The 25730-nt window shown below is 35.1% G+C and overlaps 2 protein-coding genes and 1 pseudogene across 8 annotated transcripts; 1 reads left to right on the top strand and 2 right to left on the bottom strand.

Moving 5' to 3' along the window:
- Nucleotides 1-514: 514 nt before the first annotated feature.
- On the bottom strand, nucleotides 515-11589 carry LOC111286387 (protein tesmin/TSO1-like CXC 5; annotated as a pseudogene). The gene is made up of 8 exons (XR_016343288.1): nucleotides 10855-11589; nucleotides 9778-9882; nucleotides 8181-8358; nucleotides 7339-7698; nucleotides 6956-7059; nucleotides 6785-6879; nucleotides 5721-6140; nucleotides 515-934 (listed from the first exon to the last, which is right to left on the bottom strand). The product of XR_016343288.1 is annotated as a protein tesmin/TSO1-like CXC 5 (transcript).
- A 697-nt stretch (nucleotides 11590-12286) lies between these two features.
- LOC111286388 (RNA-binding protein-like protein) lies at nucleotides 12287-16845 on the bottom strand. 2 transcript variants are annotated; one of them, XM_022876314.2, is made up of 3 exons: nucleotides 16487-16845; nucleotides 13571-13877; nucleotides 12287-13183 (listed from the first exon to the last, which is right to left on the bottom strand). In XM_022876314.2, exons 1-3 carry the CDS (start codon nucleotides 16689-16691, stop codon nucleotides 12580-12582), a joined length of 1116 nt encoding a protein of 371 aa, XP_022732049.2. In that variant the 5' UTR covers nucleotides 16692-16845; the 3' UTR covers nucleotides 12287-12579. The 2 variants fall into 2 exon arrangements, with proteins under 2 accessions (XP_022732049.2, XP_089619369.1); XM_089763243.1 differs by lacking the exon at nucleotides 16487-16845 and adding an exon at nucleotides 15263-15494.
- A 2530-nt stretch (nucleotides 16846-19375) lies between these two features.
- Nucleotides 19376-25206, top strand: LOC111286446 (putative plastidic glucose transporter 2). Of its 5 annotated transcripts, XM_022876403.2 has the most exons (15): nucleotides 19376-19460; nucleotides 20129-20286; nucleotides 20722-20833; nucleotides 20954-21021; nucleotides 21121-21253; nucleotides 21770-21869; nucleotides 21987-22099; nucleotides 22179-22272; nucleotides 22718-22871; nucleotides 23029-23172; nucleotides 23264-23337; nucleotides 23759-23853; nucleotides 24277-24391; nucleotides 24598-24782; nucleotides 24976-25206. In XM_022876403.2, exons 2-14 carry the CDS (start codon nucleotides 20196-20198, stop codon nucleotides 24778-24780), a joined length of 1476 nt encoding a protein of 491 aa, XP_022732138.2. In that variant the 5' UTR covers nucleotides 19376-19460; nucleotides 20129-20195; the 3' UTR covers nucleotides 24781-24782; nucleotides 24976-25206. The 5 variants fall into 5 exon arrangements, with proteins under 5 accessions (XP_022732138.2, XP_089619365.1, XP_089619367.1 ...); XM_089763239.1 differs by having other exon boundaries at nucleotides 24598-25206; XM_089763241.1 differs by having other exon boundaries at nucleotides 24511-25206.
- Nucleotides 25207-25730: the final 524 nt, after the last annotated feature.

Below are 25730 nucleotides of genomic sequence, written 5' to 3'. Positions count from 1 at the left end.
CGATGATACTTGCATCACAATACTAAATCTAGACTTTTATAATTAATATAGATTATAAATCTTTCATACCATGGATATATATTGATGCATGCCTAATTGGATACAAAATAAGGACTTAATTAAACAATAATGGTATTTTAAGAACTCAATTGGATATAATAAAAATTTAAAGGTTTATTTAAAAAAATTTTCGCCAGTTTAACTAAAACTACCGTTGGTCAATAAACATTACTAATAACATAGCAGACTTTGACAAATGATGTTAGAGAGAAGTCAGCTCCGTAACTTCAAATTTTATATTGCATTTTAATTCCAATTAATCTCACATTTTAAATTGCATTATAATTTATATAATTAATCTCATATAACATGCTAGGTGTAGCAGATATCTTGTGCTCCATATATTAACCTAGGAGCTATTGACGATCGTTGGCTGGCATGTTTGTATATATTGTACTCCCATGCAATTTACAGTGGTATGAGCTGAAGTGTTGAGGCAGAAAACTGATAAATATATCAATAATGGGAGAAATTAATCAAAGCAGTGGTCAGTTCCAAGAATTATGCCCACAATCACCTTGATATTGAATCAAAGCTGAAGGTGGAGTGAACAGTGGAATGTTGCAGAGAGCTGCAGTATCATACCTTGGGCCAATTGTCAGCATTTAGGATCTTTACATCTGTTTTTCGGTTTTTGATTTAGCATCCCCGTTTTCAGGTAGGGATGGAACTTTTGGGAGATCATTGTTAGCGGTGGTGACCACCACAGCAGCCATCTGAGATGCTTTGACTGTAGGTGAACTGACAGTTTTCGCAACTCCATTGGTAATGGATCCTTGTCGATTCCCAGTCTCAGTTCTGACAATTTCAGTTCCACTGCTGAGAGGGCCTCTTTGACTACCTATCTCTGTTCTAGCTAACGAACATTGCGTTTCTGTGATTGAAAAGAGCAGCATCGTCAATATACCGGTAGTTTTATGCATGGAAAACATAATACACCATAAGATACATATATTTATATAAAAATTGAAAAAGTACACTCTCTGCCACTTTACAGATAGCAATTTGCTTCAGCACTCCAGGATCAGAAAAGCACAGCAATTAGATACATATTACGACTTGGAATCTCTGCGGGCTGATAGGTGCTGATGCAAACTGTCTCATTCTAGAGAACCTATCAATCATTAACCATGTTTTACATATGTCATACGTGAAAAAATACTTATTTACAATTGGTTGTAATTTTGTAATCTGTATATTTATATTTGTATCTCTAAAATTAAATATTTGTATCCCTAAAATTAGGAGAGACAATCCTTCAAATATAAAATTAGTTTTTTAGGAAGATTTAATTTCCTAATTTAACCTCTAGTTAGTTGTATATAAACATAAGATTCTTGTATAATTCATAAGAAGCAATTTTTCAATATACATTTAGTTTCCACATTGATTTATTTCTTAGTTTGTCCACATAGTATCAGAGCTTTAGGCTCTTCTTGTAAAGCAAAATTTTCAGCCTTCATTGCTGACTTTTTTAGACCTTCATTGCCGAATCATGTTTAGGCCTTCATTGCCGAACCCTTTCAAAGAAAGATATCACTACCACCCAATTTGAAAAAATGTTAACTGAAAAAATCACTGGAGTGCTACAGATGTCTCATAAACAAGGAGAGTTCGACAGGGAAGAGATTGAAAAGCTGAGAAACTTATTGAAAATCCTTGAAAAGCCTACTGTGGTATGTTCTTTGAGTAAGGTTTCTAGTTCAGGTAAAACTTCTAGTTCTCATGGATTAAATGTCTCGGCTAAGCCTATTACGAATTTTTGGGTCATTGACTCAGGAACCACAGACCACATGACTCATTCCTCACAAAAGTTTATTACATATAACCTTTGTCCTAGTAATAAGAAAATTGTTGTTGCAGATAGTTCACTTACCATAGTGGCAGGATTAGATATTCAAATTAATCCCTCATTTGTTCTAAAAAAATGCTCTTCATGTTCCTGAATTATCTACTAATCTGATATCTATACAAAAACTTACCAGAGATATGAATTGCAAAGTAACTTTTTATCCCTCTTATTGTGAATTTCATTATCAGAGTTCGAGGAAGATGATTAGACTTGCTAAAGAGAAAGATGGACTATACTATCTTGAGACATGAAATAACACAAGTAGTATCAAGAATAGTTTACCTTTGTCATTTCTTTCTGAAAAATCTTCCAATAAACATAAAATCTGACTTTATCATTTTCCTCTTGGATATCTTTCTTTTGGAACCTTGAGAAACATGTTTCCTTCTTTGTTCAAAGGATTAAATGTTGAAGATTTTCATTATGATGTTTGCGAACTTGCAAAGCATAGACGTGTCTTTTTCAATCAACAACAAAAGAAGTTCTACTCCCTTTTACTTAATTCATAGTCACATTTGGGATCCCTCTACAATTCCTAATATTTCTGGTGAGAGATGATTTGTTTCATTCATAGATGATTGTACCAGGGTCTCTTGAATTTTGTTACTTAAATCCAAATCAGATGTGAATAGTATATTTTTAAGCTTCCAAAACATGATCCAAAATCAATTTGGAGTGAGAATCAAGAGATTTAGGTTTGATAATGCAAGAGACTACTTCAACCAGAGTTTATCTACCTATTTTCAAAAAGAAGAGATTATCCATAAGTCATCTTGTGTTAATACTCCACAGCAAAATGGAATGACAGAGAGGAAAAACAACCATTTACTAGCCACAACTCGAGCCTTTCTTTTTCAAGCAAATGTACCTAAATTTTACTGGGACGAAGCTATTCTCACTGTCACACATATTATAAATAGATTACCTTCAAGGGTTTTAAGATTTAAAACTCCTATGAAACTACTCTCATAATTTTATCCCAACCTCAAAACCACAAATAATCTCACACCTAAGATATTTGGTTGTACATCATTTGTTCATGTTCACAGTCATAACAAGAGAAAATTGGATCCAAGAGCGATTAAGTGTATTTTTGTGAGGTATTCTTCAACTCAAAAAAGATATAAGTGCTATCATCCTCTTACCAAAAAATTTTATGTGTCTGCAGATGTCACTTTTGAAGAAAATAAACCATTTTTTACTCAACATTATCTTCAGAAGGAGACTTCATTCATGAAAGATAAGGATAGAGACTTCTTTTTGCTTGATTTGCCCCCTTCTTCAATATTTACACCCATTAATTCTTCTGAGTCGAAACCTGTTTTTGCTGAGCCCAAGTCAAACACTGAATTTGAGTCTGAACCCATTCCAAATGCGAAAAATGTGACAAAAGATAATATTGTTATTGATTCTATGAAAGAATTATAGATATACTCAAAAAAAAAAAGTTTCAGATCCTGAGGCAGTGCCAGTCCAAGAACCTGATCCTAACTCTAAAAATAAGGTAACTACAGTTTTTGACTCTATTTCTCAAAATGAGCATGAATATCCTAAAACTATAACTAGTGATTATGATCTGTCTATTGCCATTAGGAAAGGAACTAGAGAATGTACCAAGCATCCACTATACCAATCTCTAATTTTGTGTCATTTGAAAAATTCTCACCATCCCACAAAAATTTTCTTGTGAGCCTAAACACTATTTTTGTTCCAACTACATTATCCGAGGCATTATCCAATGAGAAATGGAGGCAAGCCATGAAAATAGAAATGGAGGCCTTAAAGAAAAATCAGACATGAAAACTGGTAGAGTTGCCTAAAGAAAAAAATCCAGTGGGGTGTAAATGAATTTTCACTGTAAAATACAAGGCTAATGGTACTATTGCAAGGTATAAAACCAGGTTAGTGGCTAAAGGCTACACTCAACCCTATGGAGTGGATTACCAAGAAACCTTTGCTCCAGTTGCCAAGATGAATACCATTAGAATTTTGTTATCATTGGCTGCAAATTACAATTGGTAGCTTCAACAATTTGATGTAAAAAATACTTTTCTATATGGTGATTTGGAAGAAGAAATATATATGAAGGTTTCATCGGGATTTGGAGATCATCTAGAAGCAAACAAAGTATACAGGCTGAAAAAAGCTTTATATGGCCTTAAACAGTCTCCTAGAGCTTGGTTCGGAAGATTTGCCAAAGTGATGCTAGCAATGGGATATAAACAGAGTCAAGGAGATCACACATTGTTTATCAAGCACTCTGATTCAAGGAGAGTCATAGTTCTATTAGTGTATGTTGATGATATAATTATAACTAGAGATGATGAAAAAGAGAGAGAATCTCTAAAACAGTGTTTGGCTAGAGAATTTGAGATAAAAAAGCTAGGAAGATTGAAGTACTTCCTAGAAATTGAATTAGCTCACTCACGGCATGATATTTTCATCTCACAACAGAAATATGTGATGGATCTTCTGAAGAAAACTGGGAAGCTTGCATGTAAACCTGCAAATACCCCTATAGATCCTAATCATAAAATTGGAGAAGCTAATGAAGATGCTGCTGTAAATAGAGAGATATACCAAAGATTAATTGAAAGACTCATTTATCTCTCAAATACTAGACCTGATATAGCATATGCTGTGAGTGTGATAAGTCAATTTATGCATAGTCCTAGAAAAGTGCACCTACAGGCTGTCTACCGTATATTGCACTATTTGAAGGCCAATCCTAGGAGAGGTATCTTATTCAAAAGAAATTCGGGGTTAGTTCTAGAAGCATATACAGATGCTGATTATGCAGATTCAGTAACTGATAGAGGATCCATCTCAGGCTACTGCACTTTCTTAGGTGGTAATCTTGTGACTTGGAGGAGTAAAAAACAGAAAGTGATGGCAAGATCAAGTGCTGAAGCAGAGTTCAGAGCAATGGCTCAAGAAATTTATGAACTACTATGATTAAATATTATCCTAGAAGACTTGAAGATCAAGTGGGATGGACCAATGAGACTCTACTATGATAACAAGTCTGCAATAAGCATTGCACACAATCCTGTGCAACATGATAGAACAAAACACATTGAAGTAGACCGACATTTCATAAAGGAAAAACTAGACAGTGGATTGATTTGTATACCTTATGTATCAACCAAGGGTCAACTTGCAGATGTGTTGACTAAATGTCTCAGTAGTGCAACATTTCAAAAAATTATTTTCAAGCTAAGAATGGAAAACACCTATTCACCAACTTGAGGGGGAGTGTGAAAAAACACTTATTTACAGCTGATTGTAATATTGTAATCTGTATATTTATATTTGTATCTCTAGAATTAAGTATTTGTATCCCTAAAATTAGGATAAACAATCCCTCAAATATAAGATTAGTTTTTTAGGAAGATTTAGTTTCCTAGTTTAACCCCTAGTTAGTTGTATATAAACCTAAGATTCTTGTATAATTCATAAGAAGCAATTTTCCAATATACATTCTGTTTCCACACTGATTTATTTCTTAGTTTGTCCACACCATCATATAGTACTATTCCAAAAAATTAAAATTCAGGAACCTTATTTCAAATATCTGTGAAACAAAATGATCTAACTTTCTAAATTCCAACATATCAACTTTATTTATTTCAGTAACCCCTTCCTTTAAACATCCACAAACTTTTGGTAAACTGATTCTTTCCTAGTTATTAAGGAAGTTTTTCAGTGTCTGCAAGGATGGTTTCATCATTTGAAACCTTCTTCCTTTTTGATGTACAGAATATAATTCATTATAAATCAAATTTTCAGAAAAGAGAGGGAAACTTGCCCTTTATTTCTCCGCAAGTGATAAGCCTATTGAGAGAATCTCGGAACTTTGTCAAAACAACTCTTTCCTGCTCTTCATAGATCTCTGTCATGCCTTGTCCATAAGGCAATTGTGAAGATGTGCTGCAGCCATGGCCCATGATCCCATTAGGAGAAGCAGCTGCCATGAACATTGTATCTTGTTCATCACACATCAATGCCAAAGTTCCTGGAGACATAGGCCTTCCCTTTGGCATATCAGCACCATCTGAGCTGGAATCCTCAGGGCCAGCTTTATCAGCCTGGTTGGCACTTGAACAATCGTCAGCTGTGGTTTTCTCAGCATCAGAATCCTTATGGCTTTGCCGCCTGTCTTGAGTGGATGATGCAAGGGAAGTTTCTGTCTGATCTTCTACCAGTTTTTCAGTCAAGCTTCTCTGATCTGAATGTATACAGAAATTGAAGGAAAACCCATAAGATGAAAAAGTGGCACATTGATTAACTTCTTCTAACTGACTCAAAAGTTAATTGCCAAAAGCAAATTCAAAACATAAGGATTTTTTTAGTGGCTTCAACTGTCCAAGTATTATTTCTTACAAGTACTCACTACAAAAAGAATGGTCGAAAGTAAAAGAAATATTTACGGAACCAACATAAATACCAATATTCAAAACATTTTTAATACGGTATTTGTTGACTAAGGAAGTCTCTAACTTTAAATGCTGGCATTATGTCTTCATTTGAAACAAAACTTGTTCCATTAATTTATTCATCACAAAGAAAAAAGTTGTACCATTAATCTTCTTATATACATGTACTTGCAAAGGATTCAAATAAAACAGCATTACACAAATTTTTTTCCATTAGAGAATAACATATCAGTAGACAAATACAGCTAGAGATGAATACAACTGCAAAGCAAGCATAAGTTGATCATCACGCAAGATAAAATTCATAGTGTTTTTGGATAAATAAGCACAAATGACCATATGCTTACTCATGCAAATGCATGAATTAAGCACTGATGTCAGGAATTAGACTCTGCAGGTTTAGACCAGTGAATTGAATACATGCATTCCCTTTTACCTTTAAGTGTCTTTGCAGCTTCTCCAGATAGAACTACCAAAACAGAGCAAAGCTCCTTCAAGTCCTGCTTTTGAATTATGTCTGCTAACAGAGACCTTCCACCAAATTGCATAAGTTAGTTTCCCGAACAAGCAGACTACAAATATCTTTCCATCAAGACACTCCATTTACCTATATGTGAATTTTGATGGGCCAACTGCAGCAGTTGTACCAGCACGAAAAACTGGCATAGAAGACAAGAAAGAGGAGGGTGCAGAAGCTCTGATATGATTTGCCTGATTAACATATAAAATAATCAGCAAATGTAAGTTCTAGGAGCATAAGCTCAAACTAATAATGAGAAAGCTTTTATTGGGACAAGTGAAGCACAACTCAAATGTTAAGCAGCAGAAGAAGAATGAGAATGGAAAAATTAAATTCACTAGCTGTGCACGCATTCTTTTCTTTCAAAACAAAGGAAGTATTAGCTTAAGACAAAGTAAACTGTAATTGATAAAAGATTCACAAAGTTTCTCCAAAGACAAATGCCAATAAATATGCATAGACCTGTTTACCTGTGGGAAGTGTCCAAGCCTGTGAATAGATGGATCCTTGGCAGATGACCCAAAGAACAGATCCTGACCTTTTCTCTTCTTATATACTGGAGCGGATGCATAACCAGATGACCCAATAGCTCCAGTTATGGCAGCATTTGCTGCCTGCTGAATATATGCCATATTGTTAGCATGGTCACCATGAAATAGAGCCTGTCTCTCTTCACTTCCCTCAAAATTTTTGCAGTCCATGCATTTGCAGTTTTCGGAGCAAAGAATGTTGGCTTGGAAACACTCACAGTACTTTTTAAGGCACCCAGATTTCTTACAGTGGCATCCTTTATTGTGCTTTCCCAGCATCAAAACTTCCCCAGCCTCTTCCTAAAAACAATTCAAAACTAGTCCATATGAGAATGCCAATTTTAGCAAGCTATATCAAATCACAAAGGCATTCATGCTATACTTTGAATTGTATATTTTGCTATCAGAAACTCAGCCGAAGTCCTTTTTCCATAAGATAATTTTCCAAGAGTGTAACCAGATAGAATTCAGAAAAGAGGATATCAAATATGTGCTAAACCAAATGCATGGTCATACATTTCAACAGAAGGATATTGTTTTAAAAGATTCAGTATATTCCAACAGGCCCGTCAATAAGTAAAGGCAACAAAAATATGACCCTGACTAGACATGTTAACTAAGCCCTATAAATATTAGTATCTTCAATGATAAAAAAAAATTAATGAAAAGATCATGTGGCTTTTTGTTGGATCAATGCTGTGCAAAATCTACAAGGTAACTTTTTATTTCATAATGTGAATCAAAATGAAAAAAAAAACAAAAATCAGGTTTGACATCCATACCCTTTTATCCCGTGCACCATGTGGGCTGCTAGCAATTTTTGGCCTGAATGCGTTTGGATTACGCTCCAGGGTTGCTTCGACAGCATCTCGTCTTGCAGCTTCATTCTCAACATTGTTATAACAATTAACACAATTGCACCCATCACAGTATATGCCAGATGCAAAGCACTCACAGTACCTGGTCAAGGCATTGCATTATTAACTTTCTACATCTTATATCATCAAACACATTGATTACAATTCACATATAAAATCGTTTAATCACATTATATGAACAGAAAAATCATACAAAAAAATAATAAAGGAAAATTAGTATTATCTAAAATGCCAAGGCAAACTGCTTAGATGCTACCAATAAAAGTCATAACCTTAAGTTCCTGTCATGCACACTTCTCAATAGATAGAACATACGGGAACTTTAAATCTAATCAGTGTGATCTATACATCTGTCATAGAGATCCTAAGCTAGAAAATTTATTTAGATACCTCAAGTGAATAGGGTAAAAAATAAGAAGGAAATGTTAGCCTTAAGGAAATATTTTAACAGAAGTATCTGTTATTGAAGCATGCCAAGGGTCTTGGCACATTTGGATGGAGAATGAAGTGAATTTTTGAAAATTGAAGGCATGTTCCTCCTATTTCAGCAATTAGTAGAGTTCATCTTATTTCCGCAATTAGTACAGAAGGAAATATTCCTACACCTTGTACTACTTTCATTTTGAAGCTACTTGGGCCAAACCAATCTAAATGTGGAAAAAAGGTGATGCAAAATAAACTTGTAAGCTAGGAAATACCACTTATCAGCCAGATAAAAGGTGACATTGGATTTAGCTAGGGGCTAGTGATACAGAAATTAATATTGCAAGACATATTTCAAAGAACTATGCATTAACTAATATTGGTACCAAATATAGAAAAGAGTATTTACTTTATTGTTGCTGATTAGTTGTAGTACTCTTTTATTAAAACATAGATAGATATAACACTAAATCAAATAGGAAGTACTAAACTTCCCTATTTATGGCAAAATATTTCCTTCTATTATCCAACTCAACTTTGCAAGTATTTTTCTTTTAGTGGCCTTCAAATTCATTGGACATTTATTTCCCTAAAAATTTGAAAGAAGAGAAAAATAAGAAAAAAAAAAGGCTTGAGGTAATCAGATCAATGGCATTGTTAAAGTAGCACAAAAAGATGAACACAAAAAAATTCTTAAGATTATGGTCACAAGACTAAACCTAAACATTTCTAGCTAACCAAAGCTTCTTTAGCTGCAAAATGAGAAATTTCTGTTTTCAGCAAAATGATACACTTAAAGACACTACCTATAACCTAATGAGTATTTCATGAACTGTAAAGTTGCATGTAAGGAAGAAAACCAATTTCTCATCATGTACACGAAAAAGATTGCACGTCTTACGCATACAATATCTAAAATGGCACATGGAATCCAATATAGAAAACTTTGTAAGAAATATGTCACTAACATGTAAAATAGTAACAACAGCTGCTAATAAGATATCCAGAGTAAAGCAGCAGTGAATCATGGAAGAATAACTCATTCATGCCAAATGAGCATATAAGTCAATGCACTTACAGTTTCAGACATCGAGAATGTTTACAGTTACACTGCTTCTGCTTCTTCGGAGTACCATCTTTTAGTTCATTTGGTCTTGGTTTTGATGTTGGGGATTCTGGTTTTCTGAATAGAGCAAGAAATGAAGAAAAAGAATAAAATTAAAGGTAACTAGCTTCAACAGTAAATTTTCAGACAATAACACATTGTAAAGTAAATATCTTCAATAAATGCAACAAATATTTGTGAAGATCAGCATTAATAATCACCATAAGTATTTCATCAGCACTTTAAGATTAATAATCATCAGAGATAGAAAAGGAACAGCAATGCTGAACACATCCTCAGTTGGAGGGTCAGAAATATGAGCATTTCAATAAATGAAATCAAGAACAATAGAAAGAACGATTTTTCCATCCAAATTGACAAAAAAAAAAAGAAAAAAGAAAGAGAACAAGACAACTTTCATTGCAATTAACAGGTAAGGAGGAAAATACCCCAAACTGTTATGTCCTAGAAAACAGTACACCCTTGACAAAAAAGACCAATGTTCACACCGTACAGTTACAGCCTATGATCAAAACAGAAAGAATGGGACAAAAACAGGAAAGAACCTAGGAAGCTATATACGGTGACTGATAAAGCTTAAACAAAACCAAGTTCCCAACAAAGCAACTGATTCATTCCTTCACTCCAAAACAATGTTCAATTTGTAAGAGGAAAGGATGCAAAAGCACCAATTAGCCCCAAGAGATCAATTCCCAAAAGAAACCAACTATTCTGTTTAATAATCAGAAGAAAAAATACTCAAACATCGTTTATTTCTTAGAGGAAAAAAAAAACAAAATTAACCAGAATTTGATTTAAACATAATTGACTATTGAAACTAAAGAGTTAATTTTGAAGCATGTAAAAACATATGTTACTCAGGATATGGAAGACCGTAACCGAGGCTTCCTTACCATGTACACTCTCAAAAAGGAAAAAAAAAAAAAACAGTTAATTTTTATTAAACAAAAAATTAATCTACAGAGCAAACACGAAAAAAGAATGACAAAATAAAAGAAAAAATCTCAAAATTTTATAGCAAAAACTTACACAACCCTCGACGATGCCGTAGTTAGAGGAACAGATTGCGCGGCGGCCACAGGAGTGGTCGCCACTATCTGCTGCTTTATCTGTGGCTGCTGCTGTTGCTGAGTAACTGAAGCCGACGCAGCCGAAGACGAAGCCACACCCATCCCTTGTGTGGATTGCGGGTGCTCAGGCAAAACTACACCACCGGAAGAAAACCCGCCAAAACCGGCCGTGAAATCTAGCTGCCTTGCTAGCTTCTTCGCCGGAAAATCCACCGTACCCGATTGCACATTTTTTGGCGGGAATTCACCTCCTTCTCCTTCCCCCATTCAATTCCAACTCCCCTAAATTTAAAAAAATTTAATCAAATTCCAATCTTTTTTCCAATTCGTCCACACGGCCACGGCTGAAAATCCACCACATAATCTCACAAATTGCCTTAAATCAACCCAAATTCATCCACTTTTAGATCCAAATCCCAATCTACAATCTCCAAATCCTCAAATTACAAAAATATCCGCGACTTCTCCAAGCTCGATATTTCCACCGAGTGCTGCCAAAAAATCGAGAAGATTTTGATTGCAATCGGTGCATAGAGAAAGAAGCTAAATAACTCTAGAAAGACAAGAGTGGGCTAAGGTTTTTACAGCAGTGATTTTGTAAAACAAACAAGGGAAAAGAGAAGCAAAAGTGGAAGGACCTTTTTTATTTCGTTGTTAGTGTTCTGCTTCTCCTCTTCTTCCGCTTCGCTTCTCCTCCCTCTCTCTAGCTAAGTTTTGAAATTTCAATTTTTTTTATGTATATTGAATGGTGAGATTCGCTTGAGTTTTCGATCGACGGTCCACGTTGAAAGAATTAATCTGACGGGAGAAATTCATAGGAGTGAGTGTGATAAGTTGCTGACCGTTGAATCTGATTAAACGCAAGGTTTCCACAAAAATGGTGCGGGCTACTTAAAAGGCAGAGTGTAAAGTGAGATTGTGACTATAGGGTACGGTAGTGACTTCCATTCCAGTTTTGACACGTGGAAGATATATTTGGAGATTATCTGAATGACGCTAATACTACTACCATTTACTATCTGGCTTTGTTTGTTTTAACAAAAGTTATAGTAGTAGCAGTATATATCTGATTATGAAAATAATTTAAAAAATAAAAACAAAATATTATAAAATTGTGAATATTTCAACAAAAAAGAAAACAGAATACAACAATACACAACACACCTACTTGATAAATATTAGCCTATTGAAGCGAAAAATTGGAGCAGGGATTTATAAGTTAGCACATTGTTTCGAGCAAGGTTTTTGTCAGCTAGTACATTGTTTAAACTTTGGTCCATTAGATTTAAATGCAAAGTCCTGTGCAAAAGTATGAACAAAACACTTACCTTAGACTTTTAAGACACGCACCTTACAAAAATGACCAAGAACGTGTTAGTGAAAGAAGGAGATGACAGCATAATGACTTGAGTCGATTTGCAACGTAGAGTTTGGTAAGACAGAAGAACAACGCCTCCAATCTCTTTTCTTTAAGTCTACACTTAATAACAAGAATTTTTCTTCAAGTCAACAAGCACAATAATGAATTTAACAGTCAACTCTTACAAATTTACCAAATGTTTCGGGGGTAATAGGAATCATAAGCAAGAACTGGAATTAAGTCCTAGCTGTCTTGTCAACACTTCCCTCAGTTTACAGAAAACACAAGCTCCATGTAAACCAATATCTAAAAGTTCTACCCTTGCTAATATGCGTCTCCCATTCTATCTCGTCCCACACCCCGATGATCCTCTCGTCCTCTTTCCAAATACATATCCCGACGATATTCTTTTGGCAGAGGACCACCCCTGATTGGTGATCTGCTCCTCTCTCTCTCATCACGTGGCCATCTGCCACGAGGAGGAAGCTGTGGAGGTGGAGATGGTGGTCGTCTCTCATACCCTTTCCTTTCATTGAAGAAGTTATCCCTTCCGCGATCTCTATGTCCCCAATCCAAAGGCAGTGGCCTGTCAAATCTACTCTTCCCCCTGTAGTCATCATCTAGATAATCCAGCCGATCTCTACGCATGCTATGATCAGAAAACTTGCCTTCATGCCTGGGAGGTGGTGGACCACCAACTCCAAAGTCTCTGGGGAACTCCCTAGCCCAACCACGAGGAGGAGATCTAAACCCATTCATATTCCTGCCAGGCGGTGATAGATACCTGGGAGAGCAAGGAAAGCGCCTGGGAGGAGCATGCGAAGGAGGAGGACCAGGGTAGCCTCCACGAGGACTTCCCACAGGTGCATAGCGAAATCTCATGCAGTTGTTACAGTACTCTCTCCTTGCAAAGTTTAAGTTTCCACACCTGAGACATGGTGAGGATATAAAATAAAATGTAACTTCCGATGCTTCAAACTTACAAATTCATAAGAAAAGGCACTAGACAGAAAATAGGCTAATTATATAAAAAAAAATCTGTCATCTGTGCCAGGAAAGCAGGATTAAACTTAAAACAGTAAAGATTTATAACTCTTGCTGATTAAAATACAACTTGTCAATCAATTAAAATTACACAATCTATGTTTGTTTAGAATTTTGAAGGACAAGAACTGGCAAAAGAATGCCTCAACTGACGCACAAAAAAAAGCAGGGTGACAAGGCATAAAAAAAAATGTAAAGCAAGCAGCATAAAAATATTAAAAAAACAAGAAAACTAGAAACAAAGTTCACATCATGAAGGTCAAAAACTTACGAATGATCAGGGCATATCCAGTCTCCTTCCCGAGGGTGCACATTAGGATTATTTCTAGTCATGCCTTCACCTCTGAAAGGTGCAGGACCATATGCAGTCCCATCAAAACCTCTGCTACTATGTGGCCTGCCACCACCTGGTCCTCGACTATAAGGAGGTGAAGAGTCTCGATATCTGCCAGGATCCCTCCCATTACCAAAATCACGACTTCTTGATGGGCCACCTGAGCGATCAAAATTGGAACCATATCGATGATCCACATCCCTGTGACGTACAGGAGAACTAGAACCTGCATGAATTCTATATCCTGGAAAAAAAGCCAATAATGCTTATAGATAAGCAAATCCAATTCAATAAGGGAAATATTATGGAATATGATGTATTTATGATATTGGAAGACTTATGGCTAGTCCAATGTCCAAATGACCAATAAAATAAAGTTTGCAAGGACGGTTACCACCAGTCAAGATCTCCTCATCATAACTACAGAAAGAAAAATCCAGAATAGAAGGGATTACTTGTTTCGAATGTTAACTGTCCTTGTCACTTTCAAACACAGCATTTTACCAGCATCAAGCATGTCAAAACCAGGAGTGTTACCAACACCCAACATACATTAGAACAGCTCACAGTCCTCAGGAGGAAAAGAGGCCAAGTTCTAGACTCAAGCGCCAAAATCGTCTACCTTGTAAACCTTACATGCTTAAAGATGGATTTTCAACCTAATATCTGAGCTATCAACCCCAAAATCATAAATCTGGAGCAACCAAATTTGATACAGTAGACGTAGAAAGCAGGAAAAGGACAGCATCTACATCCGCAGCATGCAGATAATAAAATGTACATATACCTAATACATGATAGTCCAACACAAAAACCATTAACCACCAAAATTTATGCCTAAAACCTTCATCCAAATTGCATTAATAAAAAGCAGCAGTCTGAGCAACAAAGCAAAACTAAAGGGTGTAAACCACCAAAGAATATCCACCCATGTGGAAATAGAAAATTGACCAGTAAGTCAACCACCACCAGATTTTATGCTCTTCTCAATAGCTCATCCCAGCAAACTGTTTGAAAAGGTTCCACCATTTGACACTACAAATTACCACCCAAACCTGAGCTCATTATCTCTATACACGACTTGGTGGCTAGAAAGTAGAAACCAACAGGGCTTCTTCCATCCCCAAAGCAGCAATGCATCATTCACTGACCACTTTTGCTAAATGCTTATATAACCAGTAACTTTGTCCAACAGCTTAACTACCCCATTAAACACAAAATTATACAGAAACACACAAGATGCCTCAAGAAGATAGAATATAGCACATGAAAGATTTCCACAATATCCCATTCACCTGTAAAAGAATACAACTAATCACAAAAATTATTATTCTAAAGCCATCTAACTTAAACCTATTTACCCCTTCCAGAGGAAAAAGAAAAATTAAATTAAATAAAAACCACAAGCAAACCAAGTAAAATTCCTTCCAAAGTGTCCCACTATCAGTTTACCACATACTCCACTATTGAGCACTTCCACAAATTAACAAAACCAACAAAATTCCAGGAGAGACAGAACTCCATTCCCACCAACGAAATTAGTTATCATGGCCCAATACTGTCTTCCATTAAAACATACACTGAAGGCCTCAACTACACTAGTTTTTCCAGCCAAGAGACCAACCTTACCATTGAGCAGACCCAACTGGCCATCCCAAACCATTTGATGCTGTCAGTATTTCATTTCCCATATCATGCTTTGCAACTATCTTGAAACGCATAACCACAAACCCTTTAAAATGGCATTTAAATTAGCATATCAAATTAGATATGATACTCTATCGAAGCCAACCCCATAGTCACTATCTTCAAACTCTTGCCCAATCTGAAACTAGTGATAATAGCTTCAAAACCGAGATACAATAATTTGTCTTCAGTGATCAGCATCACAAGTTCTTTCATCATACCCAACACATATAGTGGCATTTGGCACAAAACATTAACCCCTAAACATAGAAAAACAATTAACCCCAAAAATGATCCAAGATTGCACTCACACCAACATGCCTTCGTCAAGACCCAAGTTCTTGCAGGCAACATTCACAGCTGTAACACACAACAGCAAAATTCATTCTCAACTCAATATTCCATAAGCGTATTAGATCCACTTGCTCAGCATGCAACATAAGGAAGAGATAACAGGCTGTACAAACCCAACTGTTATGTAACAAATACAGTCATTGAACAAAATCATTGAACTTTAATAGTCACCAAATAATGTTACAAATCTCACTCCGCAAGAACATAAACAATTGAGCATTTAAACAACAGCTACAAGACCCTATATATGCTTATACCATAATGCAAATGTGTCAATAGAGAATCCTGGTAAGAGGAATACCAAAACAGCACAAACAGGACAGGTTACATGACATTGAAACACAAATATAAACAAAACCTTTTTATAACCTATTTCTTACTGAAATGTTTCATCAAATTTACAAAATACACTGCAATTAGGCTGTTTGCCTCACTGCTATGTTTCCTCTCTCGGGAACATGAATCGTATTTTTGTTAGGAGCCCCTAAATTCACTGAGTAGCCTATTAATCATCTAATTACTCCTCAATAGCACAAATCACTAAATGCAATTAGAGTCATTTAAGTTCATCAGTGCCATCTAATCAATCACACAGTATATTGCCCAATTCAATTTGGTTTTAAATCCTATTTCGATCTACGGTTTTAACTTTCAAATCACAAGATTCATTTTACTTTCAATTAAAACAACGTCGCAAATGTAATTTGAACTCCAGATTACCAGTAGATTAATAAAACACAGAAACAAAATCAAACAACAAATAGAAAATTGATTAACGAATTAACAAAAAGGAAAGAAAAAAGAAAAACGAACCAGGCTCATCATTGTGTCGATCAGAGCGAGAATAAGGAGGCGGCTCGCGTCGAACCTCTCCAGGCTCGTAATCGCTACCACCGCCACGGCCTCCTCCTCCGCCTCCACCGCCAGCAGCTCCGTCGCTGGCCGAAGGCCGCACAACAAGGCTGCTTAGGAGTGGCTGGTGATGCGAGGTCGTTTGGTCCTTGTCTCTAGACCCCATTTCTCTCTCTCTCTCTCTCTCTCTCTCTCTCTCTCTTCCTCTTTGTATGAGAACGTTTGTCTGATGACCAATCGCCGAGATTTTGGATACTTTGGTGTGGGTGAAGTATATAAACCCTAGCGCCACGTACTTGATTTTTCGGCCGTGGAATTACGTGAGAAGCGAGAGCTTTTTTTCGATTTTGCAAAGGGACTTCCGGAAAGTTCGTTTTGCCCCCCGATGTTTCTTTTTGTTTTGAAATAGCCCCCGGTGCTTCTGAATTTTGTACTTTCTCCCTAAGTTCTTCTATATATTACAGATAATTCCTTCTAATCTACATAACATTAAATTTTCATTAAATTCTTCAATACTTTTTTATTGTTATTTAATGTTGAAGTTTATGATTTAGTTGCTAATATAATTTGAGATTGGAAATTAAGGATAGATTAATAATTTTTAAAAAATATAGAATTTTTCTTTAATTAGGATAGTTTAAAATATTTAATCTCAAAATAAGTACTTTTAAATTTATTTTTATAAATAAGGTATGTTATGTCATTTTTTTCAAAAGAAAATAACAAATCATAAATTTTTTTAAAAATAGAGTTCCTAATAATAATTTTTTCCAAACAAAATCTTGGTAAAAATTAAACAAATTTTTTTGGTATTTAATCCTTTTTCTTTTTCAACCCTATATATATATATATATATATATGTAAACTCAAGTAAAATGTAAGATCAAAATCCACGTCAAGCATGAATCTTTTTTAGTTTTTGCACACTATGCTTTTCGGTTTGTCTCTTTTTCATTCGAATTTTTGTTAAAGAAGCCAAGCTACTCTTCATTATTACAAATGGATGATTTATCATATAATCATTTTGGGTCATCAAATTTGGAGAGATGTGGAGTGGGTAGGGGAAGAATGACATCTCACCGGCCAATTGTTTTAGATTTTCTAACATATAAAGAAACTACAAAACTGGAAATTCGGGACAGGGTGAGGAAAAGAAAATTGAAGTGCATTTTTTCTTTGTGAAGGTATATTTGTTCACGAGAGGAGGCTTTCATAGAGATTTTTCGAGTTTTTTTTTTTTTAGATATTAAATTATTAATATTTTTTTATTCAAAATATATTTATAAATATTAAGATTATAAATTTTTTAATATTTTATATATTTTTAAAAATTTTTCAATCTTTTAAATTTGACAAATTGAATAAAACCTTTAAAAAATTACTTTGACTTAAGACCTAGCTTATGAAAAAATTTAATGAAAGGCTAATAGGCACAGCAGATTGTGATCTCATATTTTACTAACAACCAAATTATGTTAGCAAGATCGCACAAAGATCCCACCAATATTTTTTGCCTTCTTTATAGGTCTCTAAACATCTTTTTTTATAAATAAATATATTAAATGGAAAGAATTAATATCTAATGGCCCTCCTACTAAATTATTATGAAGGATAGAAATGTAAGTATCATTATCTCTTATGACAATAATTAACGATAAGTGCGTGCTTTTGGCAAAAGAAGATACGAATCGGAGAGAGATCATGTGAATATATATATGGTTGGAGGAGAGAATAGAGAAAGAGAGGAGCAGCATTTTCACTTTTAACATGCTAATTTGGAGTCTTCCTAAAATGGAATCCTGACATAAATTTAGACATACAAAAATATTTTTATTTTTAAAATAAAAGTTTACAAAGTACTAAATTTAATTCAAGAGTGGAATTATTTATTACTTAAAAATTTGTTTAAATTTTAAAAAGATTTAAATAAAAATTTAAAATTCATTAAATGAATTTAAATAAATTATTTATAATTATTTAATTTTTGAATCTATATAAAAATAAAAATTGAATTTGATTTAAATAAAATAAATATAATTAAATATTATAATTATATAAATATATATAAAATTTTATTTTAATATTATATTTATTTTATATTTTTATTACATAAAATATAAATATAAATTATTAATATCTACTATGAATTCTATTCTAATCCGACCTTATCCGAGAATGAACACCGTTAAAATGTACTTCCCTTAGAAATTAAGATTATAAATTACTTAACCCTAGAAAAAACTTGTCTCCAAGGTGGTTTAAAGCATGAAGATATTAGCACTGCATTACGTAACGACGACTCTGCAGTCTCTTTATGGCTGCAACAGGTTCAACATTTCGCCACCTGTCTTCTCCACGACCGTCAAAATTAAATTCCCCATACACGAAATGTCTAAATTACCCCCACTCACCGTCTTCTTCCACCCACTTGTCACCTTCCCTTTAAAGATAGGTGTCCACCTTAAAAAAAATAATAAACAATTGGGACACCAAATCAAACCCCCTGGCTTTTTCTCGTACGGACTGACAGTGAGTTCATAAATCACGTTTCTTTAAGACACTAATTTGATTTCCCAGATACGTAAATGTGTTTGAGCTTCTAATCAACATGTTAATTAACTTAATTAATTTTAATTATATTAAATAAGCTTTATTAAATAGTGTGCTATAAAATTTGTCTCTTTCTTGTGCTTTAATTCTGCCAGTCTCTGTAGAAAAAGAAAACCATTGCCTCCGCTCTCTTTCCTTATTTCTCATAAACCACCTCACCCGGCGCACGATAGTACCCAGCCATATTTTTTTTCGTTTTTATTCACTTATAAATGACGAGAGAGCTTTCTCTCTTTTCTCGAAATTTCGTTACCTTACAGTAAAAGCGTCACCAAAGTTCTCTGCTGATTTCTTACGCCAGATCTATCAAAACATCTTAAGCGAGGTGAATTTAATTTTACCTGTTTTTTTTATCAAATATTAGCTTGTTTAGCGTTAATCTTCGTTGGTTTCTTTTTTTAATGGGCATTCCGTTGTACGGTTTATAACTTAATTTGATTTTCTGTTAAAAGAAAAGCTAATTGCATTTGTATTGATTGATGAAGGTGATCTATTTTAGTTTCATAGTTTTAGTTCGGTTCACTTTGGAGATCCTTTGTTTTCCTTTGCCTTCCGTTTGGTTGTTAAGAAAATCAAGGAAAAGGGAAAAATGAAGTGACTGTTGAACGGTAAAGATAGAAGTTAGCTTAATTTTCAGGTTTGTAGTGTCAATTTAAATTTCTGGTGTAAATTTAATCAAAATCAGAGTAAGATCATTTTTCTGTTATTGTGATGACACTAAAGAGTTGTTTGCTTTTTATTTACATAATTGCAATCTAAACAGTTATCTTTCAGTCGATTATATGATTTGTTTGGAGATTTTGTTGAACTTGTTTGGTTGTTGGAAATTAGCGTAAATTACAAGCTGTTGAGCTTGAATGGTTTAACTTTTATATTGAAGTTCTAGTACAGGCAAATAAATAAAGCTTTTTATGTTAAACGTTTTTTTTATGAACGAAGGAAATTGGATTTTGATGTTCAATGCTAATTTATGTCCTACATGCAATGTGACAGTACGGCCCTTACAAAAACGAGCAAGATTGAGTGATTTGAAGGCCAGAGCTGGATGCACTAGTTTGGCATGTGGGGACTTCAACGTGAAGCATTCTCGATGTACAAGAGGATGCCATCAAGAGATCATTCAGCTGTAGTGGATGTAGAAGAGAGCTCAGGTAAATTTATCTATAGACCAGCTGAGGGTCTCTGCACAGCCATGGCTGTGGAGTTGAGAGACCCAGAATCAACAAACTCCAATTTGACTCTAATTGCCTGAAGCACTTACTTTTATTGTTCCTGTGAGATGGGTCTTTGTGAATTTTGTATAGAGAAAATTTTTTACCAATGGCAGGATTTTGGAATTGTTTTTCTTCTTTTCCTGCATTACATTTTTCAGTTGCAGAATTTTTTGGCTCTTTTTAATTGATCCTTCAGAAATTGGCATTTGGTTATTCATGATGTGAAAAACAGATTAAAAATTTGCAGTTGTTTTAGGATATCTAACTAAATTAGGAAAAGTGTTACTTGAATTAGTTCTTTTAAATCATTATTAGCGTTTATTGTTCAAGTATTTAAGAAGAATTTTGTTCTTAACTATTGTGTTTGTTTAGCTCTCTTACAGAACAGCGCGGATGTGGAAACTACAAATCCTTCATGGTGGCTTTCTTTCCCGCATGTAATAGTGGCAACCATTTCTTCATTCCTGTTTGGCTACCACCTTGGGTTTGTGTGCTATCTTAAACTGCCATCTCTGTATTTTCCTTATTTTTCTTGTTACTCATTTTGATAACCCTCATAACAAGACTAGGTGTTTATGTTTTGCATATTGTCCATACTATACAGCGTAGTTAATGAACCGCTTGAAAGCATCTCTTTAGATTTAGGTTTCAGTGGGAATACCCTGGCTGAAGGTGACATTTTTTCTCAATCTTTCTTTCCTTTTTCTGACTTTTGCATCTAGAGTCTTGACTTGTAAAATTATAGGCTTTATGATGAAATGTTAAATGTAGGTCTGGTGGTGAGTACATGTTTGGGTGGTGCTCTTATTGGATCTTTGTTCAGTGGTTGGATTGCTGATGGTTTTGGGCGTCGTAGGGCATTTCAATTGTGTGCTCTGCCTATGATTATTGGTGCTTCTACAAGGTGATATGCAATCTAATCAAATGCTTGTAATGAATGATTTTGGTGCTATGCTCTTTATTTTATTTGCTAATGCTCCTAATAATAGCTTGTGATTTAAATTTAACCCCCTCCCTTTTTTTAATATATTTGTTTAACTTTGGTGCAGTGGATTAAATTTTACTTTTTATAATGCAAGGAATATGGATTAGATATACATTGATAACCTTTAGAAAAACTTACGACTGAATTCAACTCTATTATCTTGAATGAAGAATAGGTAGGACATTGATTGATAGATGTTAAACAATTATTTTTCTTCTATTTTAACCTGTGACAACTTTTTACTCTTACATCCTTAGTTTGGTGGAGGTCATGTATTGAACTAGTTAATAGATATTTTATGGAGTATTTCCTTATTGTCCTTAGAAACTTTGGTTTACTTGCTCTAATCCCCTCATCATTCTGTTCTCTCTGTTTCACTTCATAAAGTCTGAATTTATAAGGCTAGGACTCTGACTAACAAAAATTTCATTTTAGTGCAACAACAAAAAGTTTGGCAGGTATGCTCATTGGAAGGTTCTTAGTTGGGACTGGAATGGGACTTGGTCCACCTGTTGCAGCTCTTTATGTGACAGAGGTTTTCACACTGTTAATTTTATGTTGCATTAATCACGGACTTTTATAGCACTCTCTCTTTTGTGCATGAACATGAACTGTGTTTTGTCTGCTGATATTATGTACTCAATGTGTGTAGGTTTCCCCTGCTTCTGTAAGGGGAACTTTTGGAAGCTTCATCCAGATTGCAACATGTCTGGGTCTTATGGCAGCTCTTCTTATTGGAATCCCTGTCAAAGAAATTGCTGGCTGGTATGAATCATGCTTTAGGTATCACAGTATCTGTTATTCATATGTTGCTTTTCAGACTTAATTTGCATAATTTGCTCAGGTGGCGCATTTGTTTCTGGATCTCCACTATTCCTGCTGGATTCCTTGCATTTGCTATGATGTTTTGTGCAGAGAGTCCACATTGGTTATACAAGGTTTGCTCTCTGATTTGCATGATTTGCAATTCCAAGATAATTTTCCATGTCAATCTTAATAGTATTATATGAGTGTTGAATCAAAGCCTTGGATATTGATTCTTATCATTTTTCCCTTTTGCATTATTCTAATCATCTGATTTTATGTTTGAATATAAATTGTTTCCATGCCCTTCTCTACGTGTATGTGTGTTGCTTCCTCACTTTTAAAGATGCAATTCATTGGTTAGAATCACTATCAATTTTTACTTAGATCCCTTTCTGTCATGTTATTCTATTCTTTCTACTTTTTCCATATAAAACTGCACCATTATTCTTTTGAAGATTTTCCAAGATGTGCCCACTGCCTGTAGCATGTGACCAAATTCCTTAAAAACAGATTGTCAGTTTTATTAAAGCTCATGCTGAAGTAAAATGATTGCATTGTCTTGGTGGTGTCCTGCAGCAAGGAAGAAGCGCTGACGCTGAAGCTGAGTTTGAGAGGCGTTTAGGTGGATCACCTGTCAAATATGCCATGGTAGAATTATCCAAATTGGACAGGGGGGATGAAGCAGACACCGTGAAACTCTCAGAACTGCTCTATGGCCGCCATTTCAGAGGTAGATATTTCCATTTCTTGCTATGCTTGTAAAAAGGCTTTCTGAGTACTTTTTTGGTATCTAAAGCTGCTTTCATTGCTGCTGCCACCACTGTTGCTTCCTCTTCTGCTTTGCTTCTTTCCTTTTGGGCTTTGTTATTCATGTTCTCCTTTTGCAGTTGTTTATATTGGGGCAACCCTATTTGCTTTACAACAGCTATCTGGTATAAATGCTGTATTTTATTTTTCATCATCTGTCTTTAAAAGTGCGGTAGTACCATCAGACATTGCGAATGTGTTAATCGGAGTTGCAAATTTATCAGGTATATATTTTTCCCTTGATAGCTTTCTTGCCCACATTGTATTATGTTATTTTTCCTTGTCTCATGATGCATGATTTTTCCTTCATGATAGGATCTATCATTGCGATGCTTTTAATGGATAAACTTGGAAGGAAGGTGCTTCTTTTGTGGAGCTTCTTTGGCATGGTAAATAGCAGTCTCACTAATTTTCTCATGGAAAGCCCTTTCATATATACGCAGTATTGTAGGAGAGCTACATGACGTGCAACCAGAGAAATGAAGAAAAGAAGGCATATTGTTTGCCCATGCGCATTAGAATTTACATCCCTTATGCTTTTATACGTTTTGTCTTTTGTGCCAATGGAAAGGAGCCCTCATTGGTTAAATTTTACCATGCATCTCAAGTTTGAAACAAAAATGATTATTTTTAGTGAAAGAAGCTAGTATATCATTCTTACAAGGAATTTGGAAGTACGGTTTTAAGTTACACTGCTGCTACCATGTTTGCGTGGCTCAGCTAAAGCAAATGTTTATTCTCTTTTCTTGAATGAAAGAATGGAAATTAATTTTGAAAATTGGACTTTATGTGTGCGTTTGATTTTTTCAGACTATATCAATGGTCCTTCAAGTTGCTGCGGCAAATACTTATGTGTCTGGCTCTGGATCTTTATACCTATGGCTATCAGTTGGCGGAATGCTAATGTAAGTATTGCTATAATTCACTTGCTTTTTAAAAACTCTAAACATGAAGATTTTATATGGCGTGGCAGAAAGTATTCAAAATTTGTGGAAGTCATGGTTGGAAATCTTGGTTGCAAGTTCAGTGCATTTGGGTCCTGAGACCTGAGTCCCTGACTGAACCTGATCAATGGAATAAGCAACAACTTAGAAGTGGAATTGATGTTCCGCAAATGATGAAAAGATTATCAAATATATCTAATATTAGTCTTTTTGCATCCAGTCAGCATAAACCATGAGGCAGAACTTTCAGTAATTGATTATGTCCTTCATTGTGGAAAACTGGAAATGTAAATTAACTATCATGTAAAATGTCAGCCTTGGTTGCTGGAAGGCAAATAGATAGATAATTTCAGGAAACGGACTCTAATTTCGAACATTGTGCAGGTTCGTCTTAACATTTGCACTAGGAGCTGGTCCTGTTCCAGGTCTCCTTCTACCAGAAATTTTCCCTAGTCGAATTAGGGCAAAAGCTATGGCATTCTGTATGTCAGTGCACTGGGTAATTTACTTCTCTTCTCTTCTCTCTCCTTTCATTTTCATTGTTGGTTGTTTGCTTCTCTTCTTCCAAGCACGAACTAGCATCCTTGTGATCGTGACAGCTTTTGCAATCAAATGCAGCTAGCTACACAAGCTGGGATATCAAACTGGAATCTTGCTGCTATCTTCTGATGGTTTTTCTTTGGTTGCTTTTGCATTTCTCTTTAGGTAATCAATTTCTTTGTTGGTTTGCTGTTCCTGCGTTTGCTGGAGCAACTTGGGCCGCAACTCTTATACTCAATATTTGCAAGCGTTTGCATGACAGCTGTGATCTTTGTTAAAAAGAATGTAATGGAGACCAAAGGAAAATCTCTTCAAGAAATCGAGATTGCTCTTCTCCCACAGGAATAGAGGTATATTTGCATCCTAAAATTTTCTTGGCGATTCAATCTCGGATGTTAGTTATAGAGCAACTGCAGAATACCCACCTAACACGTAAAATGGATTTGCTTGTACCATATCACAAGTACATGTAGTGCTGAGAGAGGGAGATACTTCTGCCTATAAATAATTCCTTCTGACATGGTGGAATGAATTTAGGTGCAGGTCAAACATAAATCTTGATTTAACAATAGATTTCATGCAACCAACTTTTCGTAGACAGATGGGTGTTTGACGTAAAGTTACGGTTGTAAAAATCCATCTGGCCCCTTAATTCTTTCGGGCCAATGTGATCTGTGTGGGGCTTTATTTTCTCGTAATATTGTAGTAAGACCGATGTATTCCGGCCTCAAATGATATAAGAAGTGCCGTCGATAATGCTAAGTGACATTTGTATGGGATCTTTGTGGTTCACTTCATTTCGCTTGATTCTCAGGTAACATTGCATTTCTTCCAATCAGCATATCGTTTGCATGCGCTTATAGGGAATTGACTTCAGGATCACGCGACACAAAATCTTCGATTTCTAACTTATAAGTTGAAACCAAAGCAACCCATGACCTTAAACTTATAGTGAGTAATTGATAAATCCCAAGAAATTGCTTCTGCAATTAGTACTTTCAATCGAAACCTAACCTCAAACAAAGACAGCCGAACGGTTTCCCCACAAAATGAAGAAAAGTTGAGAGCATTGCCTACAAGGTAGGATTTTGAAAGGAGTTAATTTTTCATATTCTACATTCAATCACTGGGGATGAATTTGTGATTTATTTCTAGTTACTAGCTTTTTTCAATTACTCAATGCATACTGAACTGCTCCATGGATGTTACTGAGTCCCTGTTTTCACTAACCATGACAGTATTAACTAGAAAGATGGATTTTAATAAAAAGTTGGGATGAGAACTAATAGGTTAAAGGT

Source organism: Durio zibethinus, chromosome 6 (genome assembly GCF_047325235.1).
Source record: "Durio zibethinus cultivar Kanyao isolate XHJ-2024 chromosome 6, ASM4732523v1, whole genome shotgun sequence".
Classification (NCBI taxonomy): domain Eukaryota; kingdom Viridiplantae; phylum Streptophyta; class Magnoliopsida; order Malvales; family Malvaceae; genus Durio; species Durio zibethinus.
The sequence above is the reverse complement of the archived record's forward strand: the minus strand, read 5'-3'. Positions and strand labels throughout refer to the sequence as shown.

Coding starts and splice junctions, on each gene's coding strand:
- LOC111286388 (XM_022876314.2), bottom strand. CDS start 16,691: ATGGGGTCTAGAGACAAGGACCAAACGACCTCGCATCACCAGCCACTC. Junction 13,878..16,486: donor TCGACACAATGATGAGCCTG/GTTCGTTTTTCT, acceptor CTTTTTTTCCAG/GATATAGAATTCATGCAGGT. Junction 13,184..13,570: donor TGGATATGCCCTGATCATTC/GTAAGTTTTTGA, acceptor ACCATGTCTCAG/GTGTGGAAACTTAAACTTTG.
- LOC111286446 (XM_022876403.2), top strand. CDS start 20,196: ATGTGGGGACTTCAACGTGAAGCATTCTCGATGTACAAGAGGATGCCA. Junction 21,022..21,120: donor TGGGAATACCCTGGCTGAAG/GTGACATTTTTT, acceptor TGTTAAATGTAG/GTCTGGTGGTGAGTACATGT. Junction 23,338..23,758: donor TGTGGAGCTTCTTTGGCATG/GTAAATAGCAGT, acceptor TGATTTTTTCAG/ACTATATCAATGGTCCTTCA.